Here is a 25,340-nt window from a genome sequence, read left to right on the forward strand (position 1 = left end):
GGCAACAGAAGTGGCAAAAGGAACCCAAAGTTTTAAACTTCATGTTTAAAAAAAATTATTCATGTAGGAGCGTCATACAGAGATGCCATTGTTTGTCTGTCACACAAACTCCTGGGTGGAGGATACAGAAATAGGTATCCATGGCACTGAGAAACAACTGAAAGAGATGGAAACAAATCAGTCACCTGTGTGGATGAGTATCTCTTCAGTTTTGCAGAAAGTACTCTTCAGCATTGGCCTCTTACTTAGCTTGCATGTATCAGGAAACTTTCGCCTAGCACAAAGGTGCAAATGCGTGGAAGAAACACCCGTGACTCCCGCATAAGAAGTGTAAAAGAACATACCAGCAAAATTACAGACCAGTATTCTTAATCTCGGTTTGCTGCAGATTTATTGAGCATACCAGTATTCTAAGTTCGAATGTAGTAATTTTCCATAAGACAGAAAAACTTCTGTCCATAAATCAGCATAAATTTAGAAAGCATCTCTTGTGCAAATCTCAGCTTGCTCTTTTCTCTCACGGTATCCTGTGAATCATAGATGAAGAACAACAAGCATATTCCATATTCATAGCTTTCTGGAAAATGTTTGACTCAGTGTCCCACTGCAGGTCCAAGCATATGGAATAGGTTCTCAGATATGTGAATGGCACAAAGATTTCTCAAATAATAGACTCTAGTATAAAAGAAATGTATTCACAGTTGTGAAAATGGACAACCATCAGCCATACAATGAAAATTTGTTCAAAACTGGGACTCAAACCCAGATCTCCCACTTATTGTGAGCAGTCACCTTACCATTATGCTATTTGAGCATACTCCATGTCCAGATGCAAACTTCCAAGTACCATCAACTACATGCCTATAAACTGCACTCGGTGATGAATAAATACTAGTCCCATCACTACATTATACAGCTGGCGGTTGTCCTTATTCACAACTGTGAATACATTTCTTGTATTTCATACATTTGTAATTACCGCAGTGCCTGTTCCTTCAGACATGCATGCATATACGAAGGAACATTGCATCATAATTCTAAACAACACAAGCACTATAATATCATACTTATTCACAGAGAACCCAGTATGTCGTCCTGGATGGCGAGAGTTCATCAGAGATAAGGATATTGTTGAGAGTACCCCAGTGAAGTATGATAGGAATCTATATACCTAAAAGATCTGACCAATAGGGTAGCAGAAATCTGTCACTATTTACTGATGGTGCTGTAGTGTAAGAGAAAGTTCCATTGAGTGACTGTATGAGTATGCAGGATGACTTGGATAGAATTTCTGTTTCGTGTGATGAATGGCAGCTTGCTGTAAATATAGAATGAAGATGAGTAGGGAAAATAATCCTTTAATATTCAAATACAGTATTAGTGATGTTCTGTTTGGCCCCGTCACATTGATTAAATATCTAGGAATAATGTACAAAGTGTAGCGTCAGTAGTAGGGAAGGTGAATAACGAACTTCACTTTATTGGGAGAATGTAGCTCCTCTGTTATAGAAGCTGCAGTAGTATGCCTCTATGGTGGGTGCTGAAAGTGGGTTGGCAAAGGTCAGAAGGTTAATTTTTCTCTCTTTCTCTTTATAAGTGGTTGCTTGCTGTGTTCAAAGGCTATTATGAAGTTGAAGTACAAACACTTTATTAACTGCACAAAATCACAATGATGTTTGTTCCAAAACAAGTACTTAAAGATTGTTTGTGGCCACTACATTAACAAATACAGAGTTTACTGCTGTGGCAACTGATCTGCTGGAAGCGTCATCCTCTATGGCTGTAAGGTGATATGTGTGAGGATCTGCACCACATGGAATAGCGTAGGCACGACTGTGGAGCAGGGTTGAGTTCCCTGGCTTGTCTTGGTAATTTCATTGCACTGTGCAGAAACTTAGAATTGCAGCTCGAACTGGAACTGGCCAGCTGGAGGCTATGCCTGGCCGTATGTGCCCAGCAGGTGGAAATATGTTTGTGTTCACATAACTGGTATGTGTGTTTGTTCTTCAATAGCAACACTGCCGGTTTCCTGGTGTGCGCTGCTCTGAAGCATAGCTGGTGCCCCCTGGTGTAGCCTGTAACAAACTGTGTATAAACATACTGTCTGTATACAGCGTGGTGTTGGGACTCAGTGCCCATCTTGTATGAATACACAATTGCTGGAGGAGGGACACTTGAGGGCAGTGGGTAGGCAACTCCGCAGCAAATGAGATTTGAAGCTATCTTGTAGGAGGCTGCCCATGGCTGCTGTGTTACAGCAAAGACTCAATGTGACAGAGCAGCATCAGGTGCGGCGGAGGGTAGGGGCATCATTGGCTGGGAAGGATGACGCTGATGAAGATGCGTCGAGGTGCAGCATGTGGAATCCAACAGGAGACGGTGCAAGAGCCATCAGAGGCATAGGACTCAGATTATGCACTGGAGCCTGACGAGGAGACACTGAACCAGTCCAGTCACTTGGATGAGTGACAGCTGTTATCAGTGGCAAACTGTCACCCTTGCCATTGTTCACCACATATTTGGACATCAGTAGTCAATTGTACCCCTTGACAGTGTTTCGCTACTTGCAGCAGCCTTCATAAACGCCATGGAACAACAAACAAACAACCGGTGTTCAAGTACACAGTACTGAACAGAACCAAAAACAATGTATGAGTATATAACCAGAATCCTTGACTTGCCAGAAACGTCTCAGTACAAGATATGTGACACCAGCGCAAATGACAAAACTAGTGGCTGGGCCGGAAACGACAACTGGAGTGGCCACATGCCAGCTGCTGCAAAGCCAATGGGAGCGATGGGTGGCGGCGGAGGTGGCAGCAGTGATGAGAGGACTGGTCACAGCAGGACTGGCACTGAACACACTACCAAGACAACTGGCAGCAGTTCCACAGGGCTGGTGACGTCAGGAAGGCTTGCCGGAACAGGGGTGGCAGCAGGAAGAGTGAGGAACAGATGGACGAATGGAGAGGTGATGTCAGAGCTGACAGGAGTGACACTGAGAGGAGGGCAGACCATAAGGGGGGCAGTGCCAAAGGGACTGACACAGACGATGAGACAGGCAGTATCTGATGGTATCACAGGCAAGCGCTGGGCCAATAGTGGCTGTAGCTGTAGAGCTCTGAGAATATGACACGGAGTGCTGCACGGCATGACAATAATATTGTAAACAACCTGACTGAAGGGGGCCCATGGCATACACACAAAACTTGGATGCTCTGTGGGGACTCTGTTCAGGGACAAGTTCACTTGAACACTGTGAAAATGACTGTCTGACATTAACTAGGGCATGGCATGTGCATTGCTCAGCTGGAGGCAACTGACACAACAAAACTGCACATTTAACCATTCCACTAACTATTCGTAGTCTGCGTCCTCTGGATGAGAACCTGGGAAAAACCGACAACACAAACTAACAACACAAAATAAACATTTCTGCACCTGTATTGGGAAGAAAATTAGCACTGCATTGCATTCCTGGTATTGTGTAGTAATTAAAGTGCAACCCCAACTGTTGACAATACTGGTGCTAGTCCTCATTATGACCGTAAAAACACAAACCAGCACAGATATGGGAGTGGAATATCAAGATGTGGCTGTAGCAGCCAAAACCTGAGTGAACTGAGTGATGCCCTGTGGCAGTGTCTGAATTTGTTGCTGCTGTAACAGAATGATATGAGACACAAACAGTTCCACTGATTGGGGAGACATGATAATGGAAAAGGACACTCAAACTGTAGGCAAAAACACAATGCCAGTCATGCCACTTGAATAATCACAGAAATATGAAAGACACTAACAAACTAATGAAGACAATACAGACCCAACAGCATCAACTAAAAAATTCCTTTGGAAACAACAGTACAGAGTGCAGAGTGAGAAATTCATTGTGGAAAAGAAACCCAGAGTGTTCTAGAATATTTGCTCATGAAATCTTCCCAGGAATGCTAAGCTAGTCCACCATGGTATGCTTGAGATCTTCTGTGAAGATTCATAGAATGTGACTAACACCACTGAATACAGACTGTGACAACACCAAAAACAGGAATACGCTGTCCCATCAAAACAGAGTTACACAGGCAAAGGTCTATTCGCTTGAAAACCTCTCAAGCAGTGAGTAAAACAGAATGTTAGTCTAGCAAACAAACTAATCAACAGCAGGAACCATAAAACACAGATGAAAAATCTCATTGCCAGTATTTCTATGGCAGACAAGGAAAGAAAAAACAACTCCAACATTATACTTTAATACACATGGACACAAACTCATCATCATTTTCCTTTCCTTCTCTTTGTTTGTGATTGCTTGCTATGTTCAAAGACAATTCTAAAGTTGCAATACTGTGGTTGCTTGCCGAGTTCAGAGACAATTCTGAAGTTGCAATACAAACACATTATTATCTGCACAAAGTCACAATGATGTTTGTCCCAAAACAAATACTGAAAGATTGGTCATTGTCACTGAATTAACTAACACAAAATTTATTGTCATCGTAACTGATCCATAGGAACTGGATCCTGTATGGCTGTAGGGCAGTATCTATGAGGGACAACTCTGTGTAGAGTAGTGTATGCATGGCGATATTGCGAAGCAGAGTAGAGCAGAGCATCCTGGTTTGACTCGGCAATTGAACTGCACTATACTGGAATTCAAACTGCAACTCACACTGGAATCCAAATTGGAATTGGCCTACTTGAAGCTGTGCCTGGCCTCATGTACACAGCAGGTGAAAGTACATTTCAATCCATGATAGCAGCACTTCTAGTTTGCTGGTGTGCGCACTGTTCTGCAGCATATCTGATGCCCCTGCTGGAACTGGTGGAACAAATGGCACCTAAATATACCGTTTGTATACAGCATGGCATTGTGACACATGATGCCTGTCTTGCTTGAATTCACAATGGCTGGAGCAGAAACTTTCGTGGGTGATGTGTAGGCAACTTCACATGGTAGAAATGTTGGGCTGGCAATGGGCATATGATGCCTACTGCCAGTATACCCTATCAATGGTCCACCACCCTGGGAAGGGCAGCAGTGGAACAGTGAGTGATGCCTCATAGATGCTTAATATGTGTCATACAAATCATTGTTAAAACAAGCATTTATTGCTCATAAACCACAACAGTTGTGATGATACTCAGGGAAGTCAATGCCTGTGTGATGTAAGCTATGTACATCCCATGAAGAGGTGCAGTTATGAGTGAGAGGGCTAACAGCTTGCAGTGTTGGGTGGCTTGTGATGAGGTGGCAGAGGTTCTGCAAGGGGACTGACTGCAGCAATGAGCAGTGACTCACAATGCATTCTAGAGACTGTCTGGCAATGCAGGACATACTGCACAAAGGCATGGAGATTCATGTTGTGAATGAAATGGTTCACATTGACATTGGTGGCTGTCTACACAAGCAAAGACAGACAGCAAGGAGTTTTCCTGCTGGGGCAATGATGTTTGAATGGCTGATTGGTCCCAGGATCAAACTGAAGGCCTCCAAAGTAGGAGCTAGTAGCAACTGAAGTAGCCCCATGTGACCCACTGGTTGCAAGGTAGTAGGGCCACAGCTAGCAAAGGCAGAGTCTGGAGGTGGTGTCTGGTTGATCCATGTAGATTTATAGACTGTTATAGGTTCCCCCTCAAGACTGGTGGCTGGCAGACTGTGATATTTTTGACTAAAAATGGTAAGTATTTAAATGGACTTGGCCTGTCCTTGTTTTGCTACAAGATCAGTTTCTGTTGCATAAGCCCAGCAAAACCATAGGCTGGATGTGGAGAAATCAGCCCACCAATGCTGCAGTGGCCTTGTCTTTCTGCTGCATTGCTGATATTTCAACTCTGGTCCCTCGACTCCCTGTGATGTGGTAATTGCCTGGCATGGTAGCAACAACTCTTGTTGTATCAGCAGGCAGTCCCTCATCTAACAGAGTCCAATCAACTCTTGTCTGACCATCTTTCATGGCTTCTTGTGTTAGCCATGGCAGTTTTCTCAATTTTGCTCAGTTGTCCCCAGTAAATTATTTTGCAGTTCAACACTATAAGGGAAACTGCTTATGGAGCACCAGTGCAACCCATTCTTGAGAACTGCATGAGTGCTTGGGATCCCCATCTGCTCATATTAAAACAAGATGAAGCAATTTGTTAGCAATAGGTTTGACCAACAAATGGTTATTATGGAAATGCTTCAAATTCAAATGGGTATTCCTCGAGGAAAGATTACATTCTTTTTTGCATAGCACTATCAAGAAAATTTAGAAAATTTGTCACTGATGTTAGAATGGTTATACTACTGCCAACACACATTTTGTCTAAGGATCACGAAGACAAGATAAGAAAGTTGGATTCATATGGAGGCATTAGATAGTTGTTTTTTCCTTGCTCTGGTTGTGAGTGGAAGTGGAATTGGAATGGGAATGACTAGTGGTGGTACAAGGTATCCTCTGCCATACACCATATGGTGGTTTTGAGAGTATGTATGTATATGCAGATTAAGATTATGTGATACATAGAGTAGGATGAAGCAGTGGTTAAGACATTGGACTCATATTAATTAAGAAAATTTCTATCTGTCCATATAGATTTAAAGTCTCTATGGTTTCTTAAAATCAGTTCTAGTGAATGCTGTAATAATTGTGCCTCTGAATGAGCCATCACTGATCTTGTTGACTGTGTTTCATGAACTGAGCCAGTTGTTTGGTCCAACACACAGTTTAATCTGCTAAAAGTTTGAAAAGAGTGCAGAGTGAGAAATTCATTCTGGAAAGGAAATCCAGAGAGTATTAGGATATTTGTTTATGTGATTGCTATCATCTCAGAGCTGTTTACACAAAATACAAATATGACATTGTTATTTGCAGTTCTTGTTTTGGTTCATCTAGGATTTCGGCAGATACTCTTACTTATCTCTGAATAACATACAGTTTTACTTGACATTAGTACTATGACGTTTCGTGTGAGTTATTTGGTATCTGTTCATTTCTTTATTCTGCACATAATACATGAATCTTCAGTAGCATCTCTTTGGGTGGCCCACTCACAGGCACTACTCCATGTGTTCATGTGTGATTTTCTTGCACTATCCAGCCTGTGGTATTACAGCCTTGCTGCATCACCCTTGCAACACCAGCTTTCATACAGCCATCTTCCATTCTTAAGTGGGCATAAAATGACAGTGATTTTTTTTTTTTCAAAAATCCATACCTGTATATCAGAAAACGGAGAAAGATCTTGAAGAACTGTAGGCAGTATTTAACAGATATTGAAATAAACTCACAATTATGAAAAATTACCTCATAATGAGAGCTTAATTTCAATGGACAATTTAATGAGGACTTAGTCACCCAGAATAACAAACTTCATTTTAAATTTTTATTTCTCAATTTAACCACTAAAGCAACCATACTAGTTTGAGCAGTATAATTCTGTATGTATTTTGTATTGGTAATGCTTACCTTGTGTTGTATTTTCTCTGAGATACAACTTTATAATTTATTAATAGTGACAGTAGAAGGTAATTAATTTTAGGAACAGTATTTCTGTGCAGTGCATAATTATCTACAGAAATTCCCATCATTATCTCCTAGAAAAATCTTGTTTTAAAAAATGTGTTTAATGCTGGGAATGAATTGTTGGTAATGACATGAACAGAAAATAAGACTGATAATAGATTGAAGAGTCATATTTTTATAAAAGAGGAATTACCTATAGATGAAATTACATTCTAACGGTAATTTGTAAAAGCACATAGAAACTTACAAAACAAAATTTTGCACTGCAAGGTAGTTCTGTTTTGACAACCTACTTGAGAAGGGCACTATTTTATACCCCTGCAGCACATCCATTCTCTAATTACACTAGTAATGTTCTGTTTATCTCTGATGTCTTCACAACATAAGTAGAATGATTATTGTGGAAATATTTCTGTAAAGCACAAAAATCACAAGTAGGCTCTACACTGCCACATTATCACTGTAACACAGTTGTTCCAATGTTGTGTCTTTTGCAAGCCTCCGTGTTAATTTTATGTTTTGCCATACATATCTGCTGCCACACAAACTCTTAAATGAGTGCACTCATATCTTGACCTGAAAACCATCTTCCATTGTGATTTTCAGCCCTTTCAAAATGTTCTTTGCCTGCGGCTGGTTGTATTTGAGGTACAGTATGTATATTTACCATAGTTGAATAGAGCTAATCTCACATCACGCTCTTCCCACAAAGCACTTTTCATTCTAGATAAACACTTTAAACTGAGTTTTTCACTACAGATTTCACTTAACAAGGCACTTTGCTTTCTCTAGCTCACCTGACCACATTGCATCTTGGGATTAATGAAGAACCCAATGGTATAATCATTTCGCATGTTCCCTTATTTCTAAGACATTTTGTTAGATTAGATTACAAATGTCTTAGTGGGCCATGGAATTGTAAGACAGCTGTGAAACGAGAGCACAAGTTAATTTTTTATGCATTTCATTCAACTACATTTTGTAAGGCATGAAATGATAAGTCACTATATACATAAATCTTAGGTTTATTTCTTCATGGTTTTTTTGATTGTAAATATACAGTACTTTACAAGTGAATGACATAAACAGATATGACATGATGAATTTAAGCTGAAATAAATCTGATTAACTGTTCAATTTGATACTGAAACTCATAGAACTTCAGGCTCCTTTATTTCTGAAAACTTCTATATAGAAAGTAGAATTGACTGTTGTGTCTTTCACTTGTAAAGAAAACTGGCTGCAGTAAAGAAAAATATGAAAATACACTTTTACAATAAACACATAAAATTATTCAGTTTTACTAAACTGACATCTTCACACTTTCCTTCCTGATTTGATTTTATTTCTTTGGTGATACCCAATGATGAGTTTGCTGAAAATGCTATAAACAGTTTTTTAGTTGGTGAAGATAAGCAAGAAGTATGAGGGATATGTTCTTTATGTAGAACAATAAAAGCTGCATGACAAGTTATTAATACATCTTCCACCAACATTTTTTATTAATTATGTTCTTTGAACTATCTCGTTAGCAGAACTGATCATCATGAACCACCAAGAGTATTTGTTATGATCACAGCAGACTATGTGACACATTTAAGCCTTGCAATCAAACATGTAGATGAACAACTACATAAACAGTCTCAACGAAACTGGTGTCACCAACAACAACAGTAGTTCTGTGTACCCTGGCTAAACAGAACTTACCTGTGTATTCAGCAAATAAAATCATTCAATTTGAAGAAAACACCGTTTTTTGCTGCGGAGATGTTTTATCATCTCATGAGCTCACTTGGGATATTGAAAGAAAAATTATAATTAGGTATAAATGTGCAAAAATAGCAAAAATAATAAAAATAGAAAAATATTGTATTTGTCTTTCCAAATGGAAAAACGTCACTATTGGGGAAGGGTAAAACACTGAGAACTTTAGATCAGTAGGACATAAAAATAGGAAATACTGAGTTCATCACTCTGTGTAGGTTCTGCTTTCCAGCTGTCAGCTCTTTTTCCTTATTTTGAGTAACAAATTGTGTTGTGTGCATTGTGTGTAACAGATTGATACTTACTGTAAAGAAAACATGCCATGTTGCAGACAGGCACAATTAAGAGACACTTATATTGAGCTTTTGGCCACAGCCTTCACACACACACACACACACACACACACACACACACACACACACACACACACACACACACACACAAAAGAGCAAGCACACCTGACCGCCAAATCCAGCGCCTTGGGCCAGAATGCGACATCACGTGGGATGCAAGCAGCAATCTGGAGGGGGTGGGAAAGTGGAAGTGGAAGGGGAAGGGATAGTAGTGTGCAGGTGGGGGGAGAGACAAACACTGTCTGGTGGAGTGTGCAGGGACTAGATTGCCAACAGGTGCAGCAGTAGGTGGTTGTGGGGCAGGGAGATGGGGAAAAAATGAGCAGAAAAGGAAAGGACCGGGAAAAGATCGACGGATGCATTGGAAGAGGACTACAAATAAGTAGGGTGGGAGATGAGAATGAGGAGGAGATGACAAGACAGAGGGGGTGGAAACTTTTAGGTGGATGGTGTGGGAATGACAGTATGTTACCATAGGTTGAGTCCAGGATAGTTATGGGAGTGGAGAATGTATTGTAAGGATAACTCCCATTTGTGCAGTTCAGAAAAGCTGGTGGTGAAGGGACAGATCCAGATGGCTTTGGTAATGAAGCAACCATTGAAATAAAGTTTATTATGTTCAGCTGCATGTTGTGCCACAGCCACAGGGTTGTCTACTTTGCGTTTGGCCACAGTTTGGCAGTGGCCATTCATCCTGGTGGACAGCTGGTTGGTAGCCATACCTTTCACACCAAAAAATCCCTCCCATATAGCCTGGCTATCCAGGGATGGTGTATCTGCAGTGACAAAAACTCGATTGCCCAGTATGCTGAGAATCTCACCAAGGCTTCCACAGAAAAGCACTATCCCTTAGACCTAGTCCTCAAACACTTCTCCCATGTCATTTCCCCCCACACCCTCAGTCCTCCCACAGCCCCCAAGAACCAACCACAAAGAAGTGTCCCCTTCATCACCACCCAGTATCACTGGACTGGAACAACCCTTTGCTAGGGCTTTGATTACCTATCATCATCCCCTGAAATGAGGGACATCCTGCTTGAGATACTTCCCACACTTCCTAAAGTGGTGTTCCATCAGCCACCCAACCTCCACAGCATTCTAATCCATCCCTATGCTGCTCCCATTCCCACCCCCTTGCCACAAGGATCATATCCCTGTGGAAGTCCCCAGTGCAAAACCTGGCCTATCCACCCACCCATCCACCACTTCCTACTCCAGTCCTGCCACAGGTTAATCCTATGCCACCACAGGCTAGGCCACCTGTGAAAGCAGCTGTGGTGCGATCATTGCACAGCTTTTTATATTGGTATGACTACCAACCAGTTGTCCACCAGGATGAACAGCCACCGCCAAACACTGACCCAGAGCAAAGTAGACCACCTTGTGGCATAGCATGCAGCTGAACATAACGCACTTCATTTCAGTGGCTGCTTCAGTAGGCAAGCCATCTGGATCTTTCCCTCCACAACCAGCTTTTCTGAAATGCGCAGGTGTAAGTGCTTACAACACATTCTCCACTCCTGTAACTATCCCAGTCTCAACTTGTAACATACTGTCGCCACACTCCACCCAACAGTTTTCACCCACTCTGTCCTGCCGTCTCCTCCCCGTCTCATCTCCTACTCTCTTTATTTGCAGCCATCTGCCAATGCATTCACCTGTCGTGTCCCTCTCCTCTCCTTTTCCCCCCCATCTCCCTGCCCCACAACCTCCTGGTGCTGCACCTGTTGGCAGTCTAATCCCTGACAACGTTCGTCTCCCTCCCCGCCTGTACACTACTATCCCTGCCCTCCCCCTCCCCATTCCCCTGCCCCTTCCCCTTCCCCTTCCCCTTCCCTACCCGCAGATTGCTGCTCCCATCCCATGTGATTTTACATTCCATGCTTGTGTGTGTGTGTGTGTGTGTGTGTGTGTGTGTGTGTGTGTGTTTTACTAATGAAGGCTGCAGCTGATAGCTATTAGTGAGTATCTTTTAATTGTACCTGTCTGTAACTTGACGTGTCTTCTTTTTGCTAAGTATCTAAGAGAAAGTGAGGTTTTCTTTCAAAAGCTGAAGCTTATAATATCCTAATTCAAGTGTCACCAACCATCAATTCACATTTCTATTAATGAAGACATTTGAAGGTTCTGTTTTTTTCTTTTCTTTGATTAGGTTAACTATATGAAGAATATAGACAAGGCAAGCAGTAAAATGTCAGACAAAGTATTGTTAGTGGTGTAGAAAATACATAAAACAGTAAATAAAAAAATCACACACTTCCAGACAATGATATTACTTAATTATGCAGAGAAACATGCAGAAATAATACAGTGAACGTTTCCCAAATGTTCATCTAAGTGAATCTCTTTCAGATGTACATCTAGTGTTGTGAATTTGCAAGCATCTGCATGCTTATCTGCCCATATCTTGTGTTCCTGAAGAGGGATGCTTATGTGCTGATGAACACAATGGCTCTGCTGTGCAATGCATGTACTTTGCTTGACATGTAACTCAGTATCAGGGAGGAACTATTGTGCCATATAAATATCACATGCAAGTCTTGTACTATTGTACATAGGCTTTGTATTTATTTCTCCCATATTGGAAGGTAAACATACTGTATTAATTATGGTTCATCTTCTAATCAGTCTATCATATGTTTCTGCATGTGATCATATCATCACAAAATATATCAAATTTATAGACAAGGTGTGTTTTGTAATTTGTGTCTATATTAAAGCAATTCACACCATTTTTTCGTTGGTGTTTGCTAAATTTATCTGGAAAGTGTCTATACACTGACATCCATGTTGGATATGTAGTCATTCATCAGTAGTCAAAAAGCTTACTTGTGTTTTTAATAGTACCAGTGAGTGTTTACTTTCTATAAGAATCATTAAGGGAATTTGTATTAAATTTTCATATAAGAATAAAATAAAGTGCTACAAAGTTTTACATGTATTAATTTGCTTTTGGTGAGTCTGCTGTGAGTTGAACAAGGGTATACAAGTGGTATAAATGTTCTGAAAAAGGTCATGAAGATGTTGAAGATGAGTGCTCGGGATGCCCAGGATGTGATCAACTGCTGAAATCATGTAAAAATTAAATAAATTGTTAACAGCTATTGATGAATCACAATCAGTGATGTTGGCATATCAGCTGGCTCATGCCCTGAAATTTTTAGGATGTTTTGGCTATGAAATTTGTGACAGTAAAATTGGTTCCAAAATTGTTGAATTTCAAACAAAAATAGGTGTGAATGCAAGTTACTCAGGAGTCAGCAATGATACAGAACTACCGAAATATGTAATAGCAAGTGACAGAACATGCGTTTTTGGATATGTTGTAGAAACTAATGCTCTGTCTCCTCCACGTATCACCAAGACTGACAAAAGCTGGACAGGTGCACTCCGATGTGAAGGTTATACTCACTGTATTCTTCTATTGTAAGTTGACAGAGCACTATGAGTTCTTGCAACAGTTTCAAACGATGAATAAGACAGACTACTCATCAGCTCAGTGCCATTTGTTTGAAACAATCTGGAAGAAATGCCCCAATTTGTTGGGAAACAGTTCATGGCTAATGCATCCTAATAATGCACCTACTCAGATTTCATTAGTTGTACAGGGATTTTTGTTCAAAACAGCATGACAATGATGCCCCAGACTCCATATTTGCCAGACGTGGCCCTATGTGACTTGTTACTTTTTTCAAAATGAAAGAAAATGTTAAAAGGCCATTGCTTTACTAGTATATATGAGATTGAAAATGCATTGCTGAAAGAGCTATCCCAAAGGTAAGAGTTCTAGGAGTGTTTGGGGGACAGGAAAAAGGGGCTGGCGTAATTGTACAATGTGTCATGGGGACTGTTTCGAAGGGGATGACGTTGCTGGAGACAAATAAATTATTTTAAAAAATATATATTATTGTTTGAAAACACACAGTTATGTAAAATTCAAGCAGTGAAAGGAGGTGCTACAGGAATATCAGAACATTTACTGATAATATACACATATATTTTATGTTTGAAATTGTGTTCACAGGCTCTCAAATTTTAACAGAAAATTAAAATTTACCTGTTTCCTTTAAATTTCCTTAAAAGTTAACATCAACTTCCATCGAATGAGTTCTCCCTTTTGCTACCAACTTATTGCCAAGGACACTGATAATTATGTGTTGAATGCTCTAAAGCAGCAGTGTCAGCATCTTTATCCTCATACCAAACCTCAGTAGTCAGAATAATGATGTTGAGACTCAATGTTTTGCATGCTTCAGTTAAGGCCAAAGTCGTAAAATTTGTTATTTATACAACTATTAGTGCACATTATGATATATAACACATTAGTTGCTATTTTTGGTGAGTTCAACAGTAAGTCAATTTTTTCTGCAAGCAGTTGAACAAGAATGGTGTAAGTCAATGTGTAAATTGCACCTCTGACTATATTCCTGGATTTTCTCAAACCACCAGCAGCTTTTTTTTTTTTCAGTACAGTGAATATGGTGCTGAATATTTAATGGCTGGGTCATTATATGTGACTGGTTACAGTTTGTGATGTATAAGGAAACGACGACTTTGTCTGAGAATCTGCAATATTAGATGACACCCAACACAACTGTGAAACATAAAACTTTTTTGTTCTTCTGTTAGGAAAGATTTTAGGACAATTTTAAATATTCAGGATACTTTTTAGATGTTTCATTATTCTACATAGAATGGCAAACATGTTGTAAATGGAGGAAATACACAAGGCCTTAAATTGTTGGTAAATAGTGTTTTATATTGACTCTGCATTCAGAATAATTTTTCTCTAGTGTTCATTATGTAGCTGACATTATGATCTAATTTGAAATTTATGGCTTCATATCCTTTTATATTCTCTTCTCATTAGTGCTCATGATAATTGTATGTTTGGGATGGGTTGGGTTGGGTTGTTTAGGGGGAAGAGACCAAACAGCGAGGTCATCGGTCTCATTGGATTAGGGAAGGAAGGGGAAGGAAGTCGGCCGTGCCCTTTGAAAGGAACCATCCCAGCATTTGCCTGGTGCGATTTAGGGAAATCACGGAAAACCTAAATCAGGATGGCCGGACGCGGGATTGAACCGTTGTCCTTCCGAATGCGAGTCCAGTGTGCTAACCACTGCGCCACCTCGCTCGGTATATGTTTGGGATGAAGTATGAGTTTTCTACAGAATCAAACAAGTTCTTCTTGATTATCAAAGCTTGTAGACCAGCATATATCCAACAAAAAAGGCACTTAATACATTTTAGAAATTCTTGAAGTAGGCATAACCATAACATAAATATGTCTCTTGCAAGTGTATATCATTTGTTGGATAGGTTGCAGGTATAAATGATGAACCTCAATTATTGTTATTGTTTGAATTTGGTAAACTCAGGACCACATGAAGCAGTAATTTATATCGTTATTCTTTTCCTTTTTTTTAACTTCCCACCACATTCTTATTCTTGCTCTTTGTTATTCTCTTCTTTCTTTCAGCCATGTCCCTTCTCTGTTCTTTTGTATTTTCTTCTGTAAAAACCATGATTTTTTGTACATTTTCCCCTTAATTCATGTCCGTTTTCTATGTCTTTGTTTGTTATCCCTAACTACTGTTGGTATTTCTCAACTTCTGTGAAAAAAAAAAAAATTAGATTTTTGAGTTTTATGAAAGAACTTGATTTCTTTATCAGCCTCTTGTTATCCAGTCTTTTTAATGGCCATATTATGTAATCCTTCACTTTCTCATTGTATCTATTATAGTCTCAGTTTTTCAGTACACTTCCTTGTTTTTTTTTTTTTTTGCAAGGAATTCTCAGGCATAAAGATGTCCAGTTTTAATCATCAGATTCTAATGCCTCAGTTTTGTATTAATAGCTAAGCATTTTTTTATTGTACATCTTCTTTGTTAAGTATCATGCCATTTCCTTTTTTCTGGCTCTGTTTAGATTAGCTGTCTTTTCCAGAGCATTTGGCTGGATTATTTCGCCCAAGTATTTAAATTCTGGAACACTCTTTCTTTATTTTTCAATATTTTAATTCCATATATATTGGTGCACCTTTAATGTTGGTCAGGCATACACTTTCTCAAACAAGATTTGTAATTTGAATCCAGTTTCTCCTGCTACTATTTGATGGAAGTTTTATCTGTTGCAGTCATCTTGTAAATTCTCTGTCGACATTGCTGATTCATCAGCAAAAGGTAAACAGAAAATCTTGAAGTTCCCCCTCTTTCTTACAAGCTTTGCTTTATTTATTACTTCTTCTACTGTTCTTTTGCTTCATTCTCATAGTATTTTCTCAAAAATGCTACTGAATAATAATGAAGACAATACATCCCTCTGGCTCATGCTTTTTTTTTAAATTTCAAAAGATTTTGACATTTTGCCAACAAACTTAGTGTTGAAAATTCTGTTAGTCAAAGTTTACTTATTGATTGTCATTGTTTTATTGTTAGATCTAAATTTTCCTAGGACTCTGTCAACATAATCATAGGCTTTTCTAAAGCTGAAAAGAGTCACATAAAGATTTTAACTCTAAGTTGCTTATACCTGATTAAGAGCTTTATGTTTAACACTTGTTCGACATGTGATCATCATATCCTAAAATCTCACCGATATTCTCTTACTTGTTCCTCTGTTTGATTTTCTGATAAATTTTGCAAAGCTATTGACAGGATATTATACATTGCTGAAAGGAGAGATATCATTCTGTAATTGTTTACATCTGTTTTGACCCCTTTTGTGTGATGTATAAATAAGTGCTATTTTCCAACCTTGTGGTATTTGTTCAGTCTTTGAGATATTTTCAATTCCTTCTTGTTGTTGCTTGACAGTTCCATCACACTTTTTTTTTTTTCAATTATATGATCATCCCTAGGAGCTTTGTTGTTTTTTAGTTGTTTAATAATTTGTTGTATTTCCTGAATGCTCTGCAGCTGTGAATCCAAAGTTATGTTGTGGAATTGCTTTGGCAGTTTCTTGTTCAGTTCTTCACACTTTACAGGTGTCTATTAGTCTCTTACCAGTATTCTAGTATTCTACAGTTTTCCTGTTTAAGGTTCCCTTTCTTCAGTAATTTACAAAAGTTGGTCCTTCTCATCGTTCCGTTTAACTAATCTAATAATTTTTGCTGTCAGTGAACTTTGTGTTGTAAATTCAATATAATCTTCAGGCTTTTTGATGGAGCAGTGTTTCATCCAAATTCATTTTCTTATTTCTAGTGCTTCTTCACGTTGTGAATTTCACTCTCTGTTTTCCTCTACCTATTACCATAGCCATTTCAAGAACTGACTTGATCAATTTAGATTGAATTTCATCCAGATCTTATGACTGTATATCAAGTTTTTCTCGAAAATATTTTTCTTTAGCATTCAGGATATCTGTATCTTTTCTTAAGGTTTTATGTTTTAATAATAATCTCTCCTTGTCGGGGCACATCTAATTTTTATAGTGGTAAGATAGTAATCTGTTTCTGTATTTGCTCTTTTTTAACTTCTACATTCATTTCATGTTGAAACAAGATGATGACATTGTCAATCTGAAATTCTCCTAAAAGGGAATTTGGTGATTTCCGTGTTTTCTGTCTTCTGTAAGTTTTTAAAAAGTTGTGGACATTGACATGAGGTTAGATTCTGTGCACAGTTATATTAGTCTTTCCATGTTATTATTCATTCTTTTGTGAGCTGTATGTTCTCCAACTGTTTTTACATATTTCTTCTCTCATCCTATTCAGACAGTGAAGTCATCCAGTAGTATTTGGGTATTGTTCCCTTGAATTTTAGGCATTTCATGCTAAGCATTTCTTTTATTATTTTTATTAATTGGGGTGTGGCAATGTATTGAAGTATAAGCTTTGTTCACACATCATAGGACTAAAATTGAAAGACACTCATGTGGTGAATATAAATCTGTTATATAGTTACTATTTGGCTGTGAACAATTAATCCTGTTAATAGGAGTGGGATCCCAGTGTATTCCAGTCATTTTTCACCCTAAAAATTTTATATGCCTCAAATTCCATTGTATTTGCATCCATTAATCTCATTTCTTGCAAGGCTAAGAGTTTGATTTGGCATTTGTCCAGAACTTAAATGAGTGGAAAGTTATTTGGATGATAGATGAGCAATGCAATCATTGCACAGCTTTTTATATTGGCATGACCGCCAACCAGTTCTTCACCAGGATGAATGGTCACTGCCAAACTGTGGCCAATAGCAAAGTGGACCACACTTTGGCACAACATGCAGCTGAACATAACTTGCTTGAATCTAATGGCTGCTTCACAACTGACCCATCTGGATCATCCCCTTCACCACCAGCTTTCCTGAACTGCACAGATGGGAGTTATTCTTACAACATATTCTGTGCTCCCAAAATTATAACCAATGATAATGTAGTGTTCCCCCACCCTCCAACTAACAGTTTCCATCCTCTCTGCCCTCTCAATTCATGTCACTTCACCCTCATTGTTCTCCTTCTCTGTTAGTGAAACTATGAGTCTTTTGCCCTCTCTGCTCCTTGCCCTTTTCTGCTCCCTGTTCCCCCCCCCCCCCCCCCCCCCTTCTTCCCCACAGCCTCCTGACGCTGACCCTGGTAGTCTTGTTCTGCGACCTTTTAGTCCTTGCATGCTCCACCAGACAGTTCTCTCCTCCTACCACTCATACATATTCTATCCCTCCCCCTTTCCTGCTCCACTCCTGCTGCTTTTATTCAATGCAACATTTGCAGTCCAAGAACCAGCAATAGTGGTCATGCATGCATGAGATGTGCGTGCTTTTGTGGATGTGTTTGTGTTCTCCTTTCTTTTCCAAAGAATGCCTGTGTGCAACTCAACCTGTCATCTTCATGATGAGTAACAGTCTATTCTTTTCATACTTACTGTTTGTAATATGCTATATGCAATATAGCCTGTGTTAGAATATGACTTAAGTAATTGAGATTCATATCATGTTGAAATAACAAGGGTTCACAGTCCTATATTTCAGAAAATGTTTCATGAGTACCATTTTTTAATATACCTATTGAAATTTGTTGTGCTGTAATAGAGATTTATACTCAGATTACATGAATATCCTATTTTGATAACCCATCATTGTGGAAAGACATTCAGCAAATAACGTGAGATTTTGTTTGTTTATTCAAATGAAAATATGCTGTAAATCAACAGAATAGTGCATCAATTGCTTTTTATAAATTGACATGTTAATGCAAACCTCTAGAATCACATTGAGTAATTTATTGCATGTAAAGGTAGGTTTCCAAAGAAAAAAAATTAATGTAATTACTAAGAAATATTGCATAACTAGTTATGAAGTAAATACCTTGCTCCACAAAATCCTGTTTATATGTTCCAATCAAGTGGAAATCTCTGTCAATCTCCTTTTGCTGTATAAAAATGGGTTTACTGTTGGATAAGTATTTGTTGTTAATTTCAGATTTCATTTACAATTGCGTTTCTGATTGATTTATATCATTACTAGGCATCTTCATAGATCTAGAATTAAGTTTGTGGATGCATTAAGGAACATAGCTCGTCAAGCATTGTCCTCATACGTCTGACAGCCAGTCTTCACTACTGGGTTAGGCCCTGTCAAAAGTGGCATGTTGTTAATCTTATGAAAAGACATATGCTGTGGTCACAATCTGCATGCAGAGGATATCTTTCTATTATGATGGATCACTGAAGGATTGCTTTCACCAATGATGGACTATCTACTATATGCTTGGTGTTTTGGGGATGATTGTTGTCAAATTATGTTTTGTGGCACATCCGTCAATGATATTGTGATAAATGAAGATTGTCAGTACTGGTACATAGTGGTCATAATCTGTGACTGTAATTTTCATTTATAAATAGGTATCATTTAGTAAATCCAATATCACTGCTGAGAGACAGCCATGAACAACATACAGATGTAGCAATATGACAGTTGTAGATAAAGTGATGAGAGCAACTCAATTTTTTGCATGTAGTAACAAATAAATGCTACAGATTATTTGCTAAAATCTTTGGGGATGATAATCAGATCTGAAGGAAAATAATAAAGCAAGGAATGTATATGGAAACAGACATGCTTTTATATTAATAACAGGAAAGGTCTAGCTTTCTTCTGCATTAGTTTAAATGAAAGTGGCACGTTCTAAGTTTAATGACACAGTGGTTGTGACAGAAGATTTCTATTCAAAGAGAAAAGGAGTCAAATCCCTTTCTGGTCATACCAATTAGATTTCCCACATTTTCCAGAAATCAAATCAATTAACAAAGACATGCCTGAACCTTCTGTCATCCATATTTTTACTGCTGTCAATAGCCTTGTTGAAGGAAATGATGATTAAAAAACCTGTTATTAATAATAAAACTGAAGAATAAGTTAAATGAAAGTATCACTCCCTAATTAACTATGATGTGACTTCTGGAACTAAAAGAGAGTCCACCAAACAACTGTGACCATGGAAAGTCCTGGGTGGAATATAAATAATGAGAGAAGTGGCGATAACAACTCATCATTTAATTGAGGCACTGAGCAGTTGATACGCACACAAACAAGACTGAAAATGGTGCTAAGCTTTTGGACTAAATAATTCTTTAGAGCAAACTAGCACAGAATACATAGTCATTACATGCACATACACCTGCAAAGCAATATTGTTCTGGCTGTCTACATCATACCAACACTGCAGGTTGACACTAGAGATGGGGCAATGTAATCAGTTGGGACAATATAGCCATGCAGAATATGTGTGTATTCATGTGTATTTTGAAGAATGATGTAATTTGAAAAGTTAACAATGTTTTCAGTCTTGTATGTGTCTATCGAATGCTCAGTGTCTAAACTACATGGTGACTTGTTACCATTATTTCCCTCATTATTTATTTTGTTTTGCTGACGCTCTTTTGTTTTTAGAATGCACATCATTGTTCCATCAGGAAATAATAAATGTTTCCACAGTTGGATATAAGCATTAGATCTTCCAGTACTCTTTCTGTGAATGGAACTGAAACAGACTATGACATGTGATACAATAAAACATATCCTTTGTCATAAACCTATTTGCATGTATTAAAAATAAACTCTAATCATATTTTTTTACTTTTGGCCAATTTGCAGATGAAAGTGATAGAGAGATAAGTCTTTGCTAACATATCATATCTTCTCAGTAAACATTTATTCTGTTGGAGTAGATTGAGTAATATAAATCTACAAAGGTTCATGTATTTTGTTAATCTAATTGTGACAGTAGGATAAATAAAGTATCTCTGAAAGGCTGTATCCTAATGTTTAAATTTTTCAATGCACCTGTGTTAGGTTGGTGCCTAAATCATAGTGTTTATGTTATGAATGTTGGTATTCCAGTTGCTATGAGTTTATTTATTGATGCATTAACCTACAATGATCCACATTATTGTACTTGAGAAATGGCAAATGTTATGAAATGAGATCATTCCACTACTGTGCAGCATTTGCATACAATGGAGAAGGTTCAAAAATTGGGTGTATAGGTACCGGATGCTCTAACCCACAAAAATCAGCAGGTGGCGATATGTGCGTCTGCATGTTCATCATCAATTGGCTGAGGAACACACCAGCCATTCTTATCCTGCATTGTTACTTGTGACAAAAAATGCTGTCTTTATGCTAACATAAGGAAAAGAAAGGAATGGTTGAGCTCAAACAAACTGGAACAACAGCAGTGTAGTGTACTACAAGTTGCTACCCCGAGGTGTATTAATTACTACAGACATTTATTGTCAACAACTGAATGAATGTCTTTCAGACACAATCCAAGAACAGCAACCAGAAAGATGCGTGAAGTGATGCTACTCAATGATAATGCCCACCTGCATTCTGCTAAATTGATAAAAAAGAAAAAAAAACTATGGAGGATTTGGGTTGGAAGTCATTCTGCACACACCATATTCACCTAATCTTGCATCCTTAGATTCTCACCTTTTCTGTTCACCATCAAACAGTCTTCAAGGAACTTCCTCTCTGGATGAAAATGTGCTCTGAACATGGCTCGATGAGTTCTTCACCTCAGAACCATGTGATTTCTACATTTGTGGGTTCGAAAAGTTATCCTGGCATTGGCAGACTGTTGTAAATAGTGAAGGATAATATGTTACTGAGGACTAAAGTTCCTGTTATGTGCATCTGTTATGTTTATTAAACATATGGAAAAATAAAACTTTGAACATAGCTGCTAAGGTTCAGTGACCGTGTCAGAATTATATTGGAACAACTAAGCCCTCGGTCACAAATATTAAGTCAAAATTGACCTGGTTTCGACGCTACTATGAGCGTTGTCTTCAGAATTAGACTAACTGTTCTAAAACATATTAGGTATATAGTACATTAATAAAATTAAAGTTTGTACTGACTGGAAAAGATGCTGTACTTACAAGTCACATATTAAAAAAGGTCTGAGCCGGAAAGGCGACGTCATGAACAGTTGTGAGATGGCGAGCCGCTAAGGGCTGCTCGTACTGTGAACAAGGGTTGCAACAAGACTGACTTGTTCCTCTATGTGCCTTGTAAGTACTGCATCTTTTCCAGTCAGTACAAACTTTAATTTTATTCATGTACTATATACCTAATATGTTTTAGAACAGTTAGTCTAATTCTGAAGACAATGCTCATAGTAGCGTCAAAACCAGGTCAATTTTCACTTAATATTTGTGACCGAGGGCTTATTTGTTCCAATATAATATGGAAAAATGCTGTGAACTTACACACCAGCCCGATGTTTAGTTTTCCAAGGCACAGCTTCAGAAGGCTCTGCTTACGCAGAAGACAAATCTTACTAAACAACTAAAGTTTTTCACTTCTGCAAACTAGCTTAAGGGCCAGATTCTTAAATGGTAGTTAATTCTCCAGGTACCTATGGATAAAACTTGGTTACTCTTAAATTATAGACACTTCTGTAAGTTTCTGGAAATACCAAACAAGAAACAATATCACACTCCAACTAATTAGTAAATGAAAGGAAACATCAATCTCAGCTCCTGGTGAACACATTTTTGATAGATATTGCTACATTCTAGTTCTTATCTTAGAACTATGGCTTTACTTCCTTGTCTTCTTTCATCTGAATCCTTATTTCTGTTTCCTGTTAGTTAGTGGCTGTAGTGATATTGAACATTTTCTCAGACAGTTATTTGCTCTTTCCTTGAGAACTTACAAGGGCGAAACTATTAGTCTCAAAACTTCAGTATTGTTATTTACTTTCTAGTGTTTTGAGATATTTGATAATATTTTTTGTGGATGGTGTGGGCTTTTCTATTTCCTTACTCACTACATACACTTAGCTTGAATAGTATTTTATAATTAAGATATTTAATGAAATTTTTTAAGTTTTGTTTGTATATTATTTTTTAAACTAATCCATCATATCTGGATGCTGTGTTTGCCTGTTACAAGCTAACACAGCTGCATGAAAAAAGTATCTTATATCTAGGGTCTCATATTGACTGTTAACCTCAATTGTTAAGGAAAGCAGTGAAGGTAGCAGATCACAGGTTTTTACTTGTGCATTTTTAAAAAAATCTGACTGTCAGTTTTAATGTTGTTTTTGATCCTTTAAGTGGGCCATCCTTTTCAGTGAAAGTTTCCTCAAAACAGAGGTGAGGAATATACTAAATATGAAGGTCAAAAGGGCTTGTACAATGCAGATTCTACACTTTTACCCAAAGTTTACGGGGTGGAGCAACGTAAACCCCACTTCGTCAGCAGCCTTTGTTTTCATATTTATCACGGTATGGATATATGTTTGTGAAAAAACTCACTGTGGACCATGGCAAACATCACATCACTATACTCCCCTTTTCAATGGTTTTCAAACACTTTTAAGGAAAGGATACGTTTTTTTCAATAACTTTGCAAATAAAAAAACTTACAGATGCAGTCAGTACAGCACAATATTATCCTTATCAGTACTATCACTTTATTTTGGTATATTCAGTGGTTCCAGAGCAATTTGATATTAACAGTGTATGTATCTCCCTCTGTATAATGTTTTTTTTTTAAACTAATGATTCTATTATTGCATGAAAAAACATTGAAATTTGATGAGTATATACACTATACAGTACAGTACAGTACAGTACAGTACATTCAGAGGAGAGATGCGAAAATGAGTTTTACTTAAGAAATACTCATTAAAAAAATCTGCAGGTGCTCCAGCAATCAAGCTGATGGTACCATCAATTTTAATTTCTGAAAAACTAAAGACTGTGATGAATTTAACATTACATATGCTAACTTTCTGTGATTTTTTAGATGTAGGATCAAGTAAGAGAAATTAATAGTTTGTGCTAGATGTAACTTATGTCTCATAGTTTCTATTCCTTTAGTTCTTCATGAGGTAGAGACATAAGCATGTTCTCTTGCAGGCTAGGAATGATTGTAGTAAATTTGTGCTAATAAGAGAGTAAGTCATTGTGCTGTTGCTATTAGTATGAATAACCAACTTTAAGTGGTCAGTTTGTTTTGATAAATGCAGATATGCATCCCTGCTGAATTGTATTTTCTTGCAAATTGTCCAATATTGTTATAAGTATTTAGGAGATAAGTTCTTGATTATGTTCTAAACTGAATAATTTTACTAAGTTTATAAATTCTTATGGCTTTAGACTGTGGAACGCCACATAGTATTATTTTATTTTCAGCCCCTGAAAAAAAAAGAAATGCTGTGAGGCAACACATATGTAATTTCATGCATGTTTTCACATATAGAGAATACAATTCCTGGTATGCCCTGAGGCGAGTAATTGTAATGAGTAGATGACAGACTGATAATAGCAGAAATAATGATTCTAAATCAGATTTTCAGCTGTTACTCCACATGGCTTATCATTTACCACTTACTTAATTAAGTAATACATGCAAGTCTTTACTTGTTACTCCAAAGTACTTAAAGTATGTGCTACAAGAGACAGGTGTGAAAAATAGATAACTGTACCTAATAAGTAATGGATTCAGAAACCAATCTGATTTGTGAATTACTGTGAAATTCACTGCAGACAAACTACTGCAAGTTAATTTTTATCTTTGAGTGTGTTATACCTATCATTGACTGTATTGAATTACTGACATATGTTTTAAAATGTGTATTAAAGAAGAGAAAATCTTATTTCTGTTACATTTTAGTCATAGTGTCAGAACCCTGTACTCATAGGAAGAGAATCCTTTCCTTTAGAGAGTACTATGTAAGAAGCTTGTTACATTACAAACCTAATAATAGTTTAGCTAGCATGCCTGTTGTGTGTATTTTACCGTGCAGGTGAAAATAAGATATTAATGAATTATGTGAAGATGTAACATTGACTAGATTATCATGACTTCATAGATGATAATAATTTAAAAGATTGTTGAAATGCAACTGTAATTATGTTTAGTTGAAAACATTCATCCATTTCTGCTGTGTGAGTTTTGAAAGAATATGTGTGCCTAAAAGAACATTTGCTTAATAACCGAGTAAATATATTTTAACATGCTGTGCTACACTTTTCCTTCTTTGCTTAGGGCTTCATGGAGCACCTATCAATAATTATATTCACACGAACACAAATAACTAAATTTTCACAAAAAAGGTTCTTTTGTGGCTTATGCAGAATCAAGATCTTTTTATACTTTTGTGAATTGGGAGGTAAATGTATAAGTGATTTTACACTGAAACTTTAAATATAGTTGCTTTAATCTATACCAGACAGGGTGATATAATTGTTGTATCATTAAGTAATGTA

At 37.7% G+C, this 25,340-nt stretch overlaps 1 protein-coding gene across 1 annotated transcript in view; it reads left to right on the top strand.

The window, feature by feature from the left end:
• LOC126484512 (protein madd-4-like) overlaps positions 1-25,340 on the top strand; it is a 320,139-nt gene that overhangs the window by 80,840 nt on the left and 213,959 nt on the right. Inside the window, exon 8 of the mRNA XM_050108049.1 lies at positions 8,106-8,147. Within this exon, the coding sequence (XP_049964006.1) occupies positions 8,106-8,147 (42 nt within the window). The remainder of the gene's footprint in view (positions 1-8,105; positions 8,148-25,340) is intronic.

The sequence above is a fragment of the Schistocerca serialis genome, chromosome 6 (assembly GCF_023864345.2).
Source record: "Schistocerca serialis cubense isolate TAMUIC-IGC-003099 chromosome 6, iqSchSeri2.2, whole genome shotgun sequence".
In the NCBI taxonomy this organism is placed as follows: Eukaryota; Metazoa; Arthropoda; class Insecta; order Orthoptera; family Acrididae; genus Schistocerca; species Schistocerca serialis.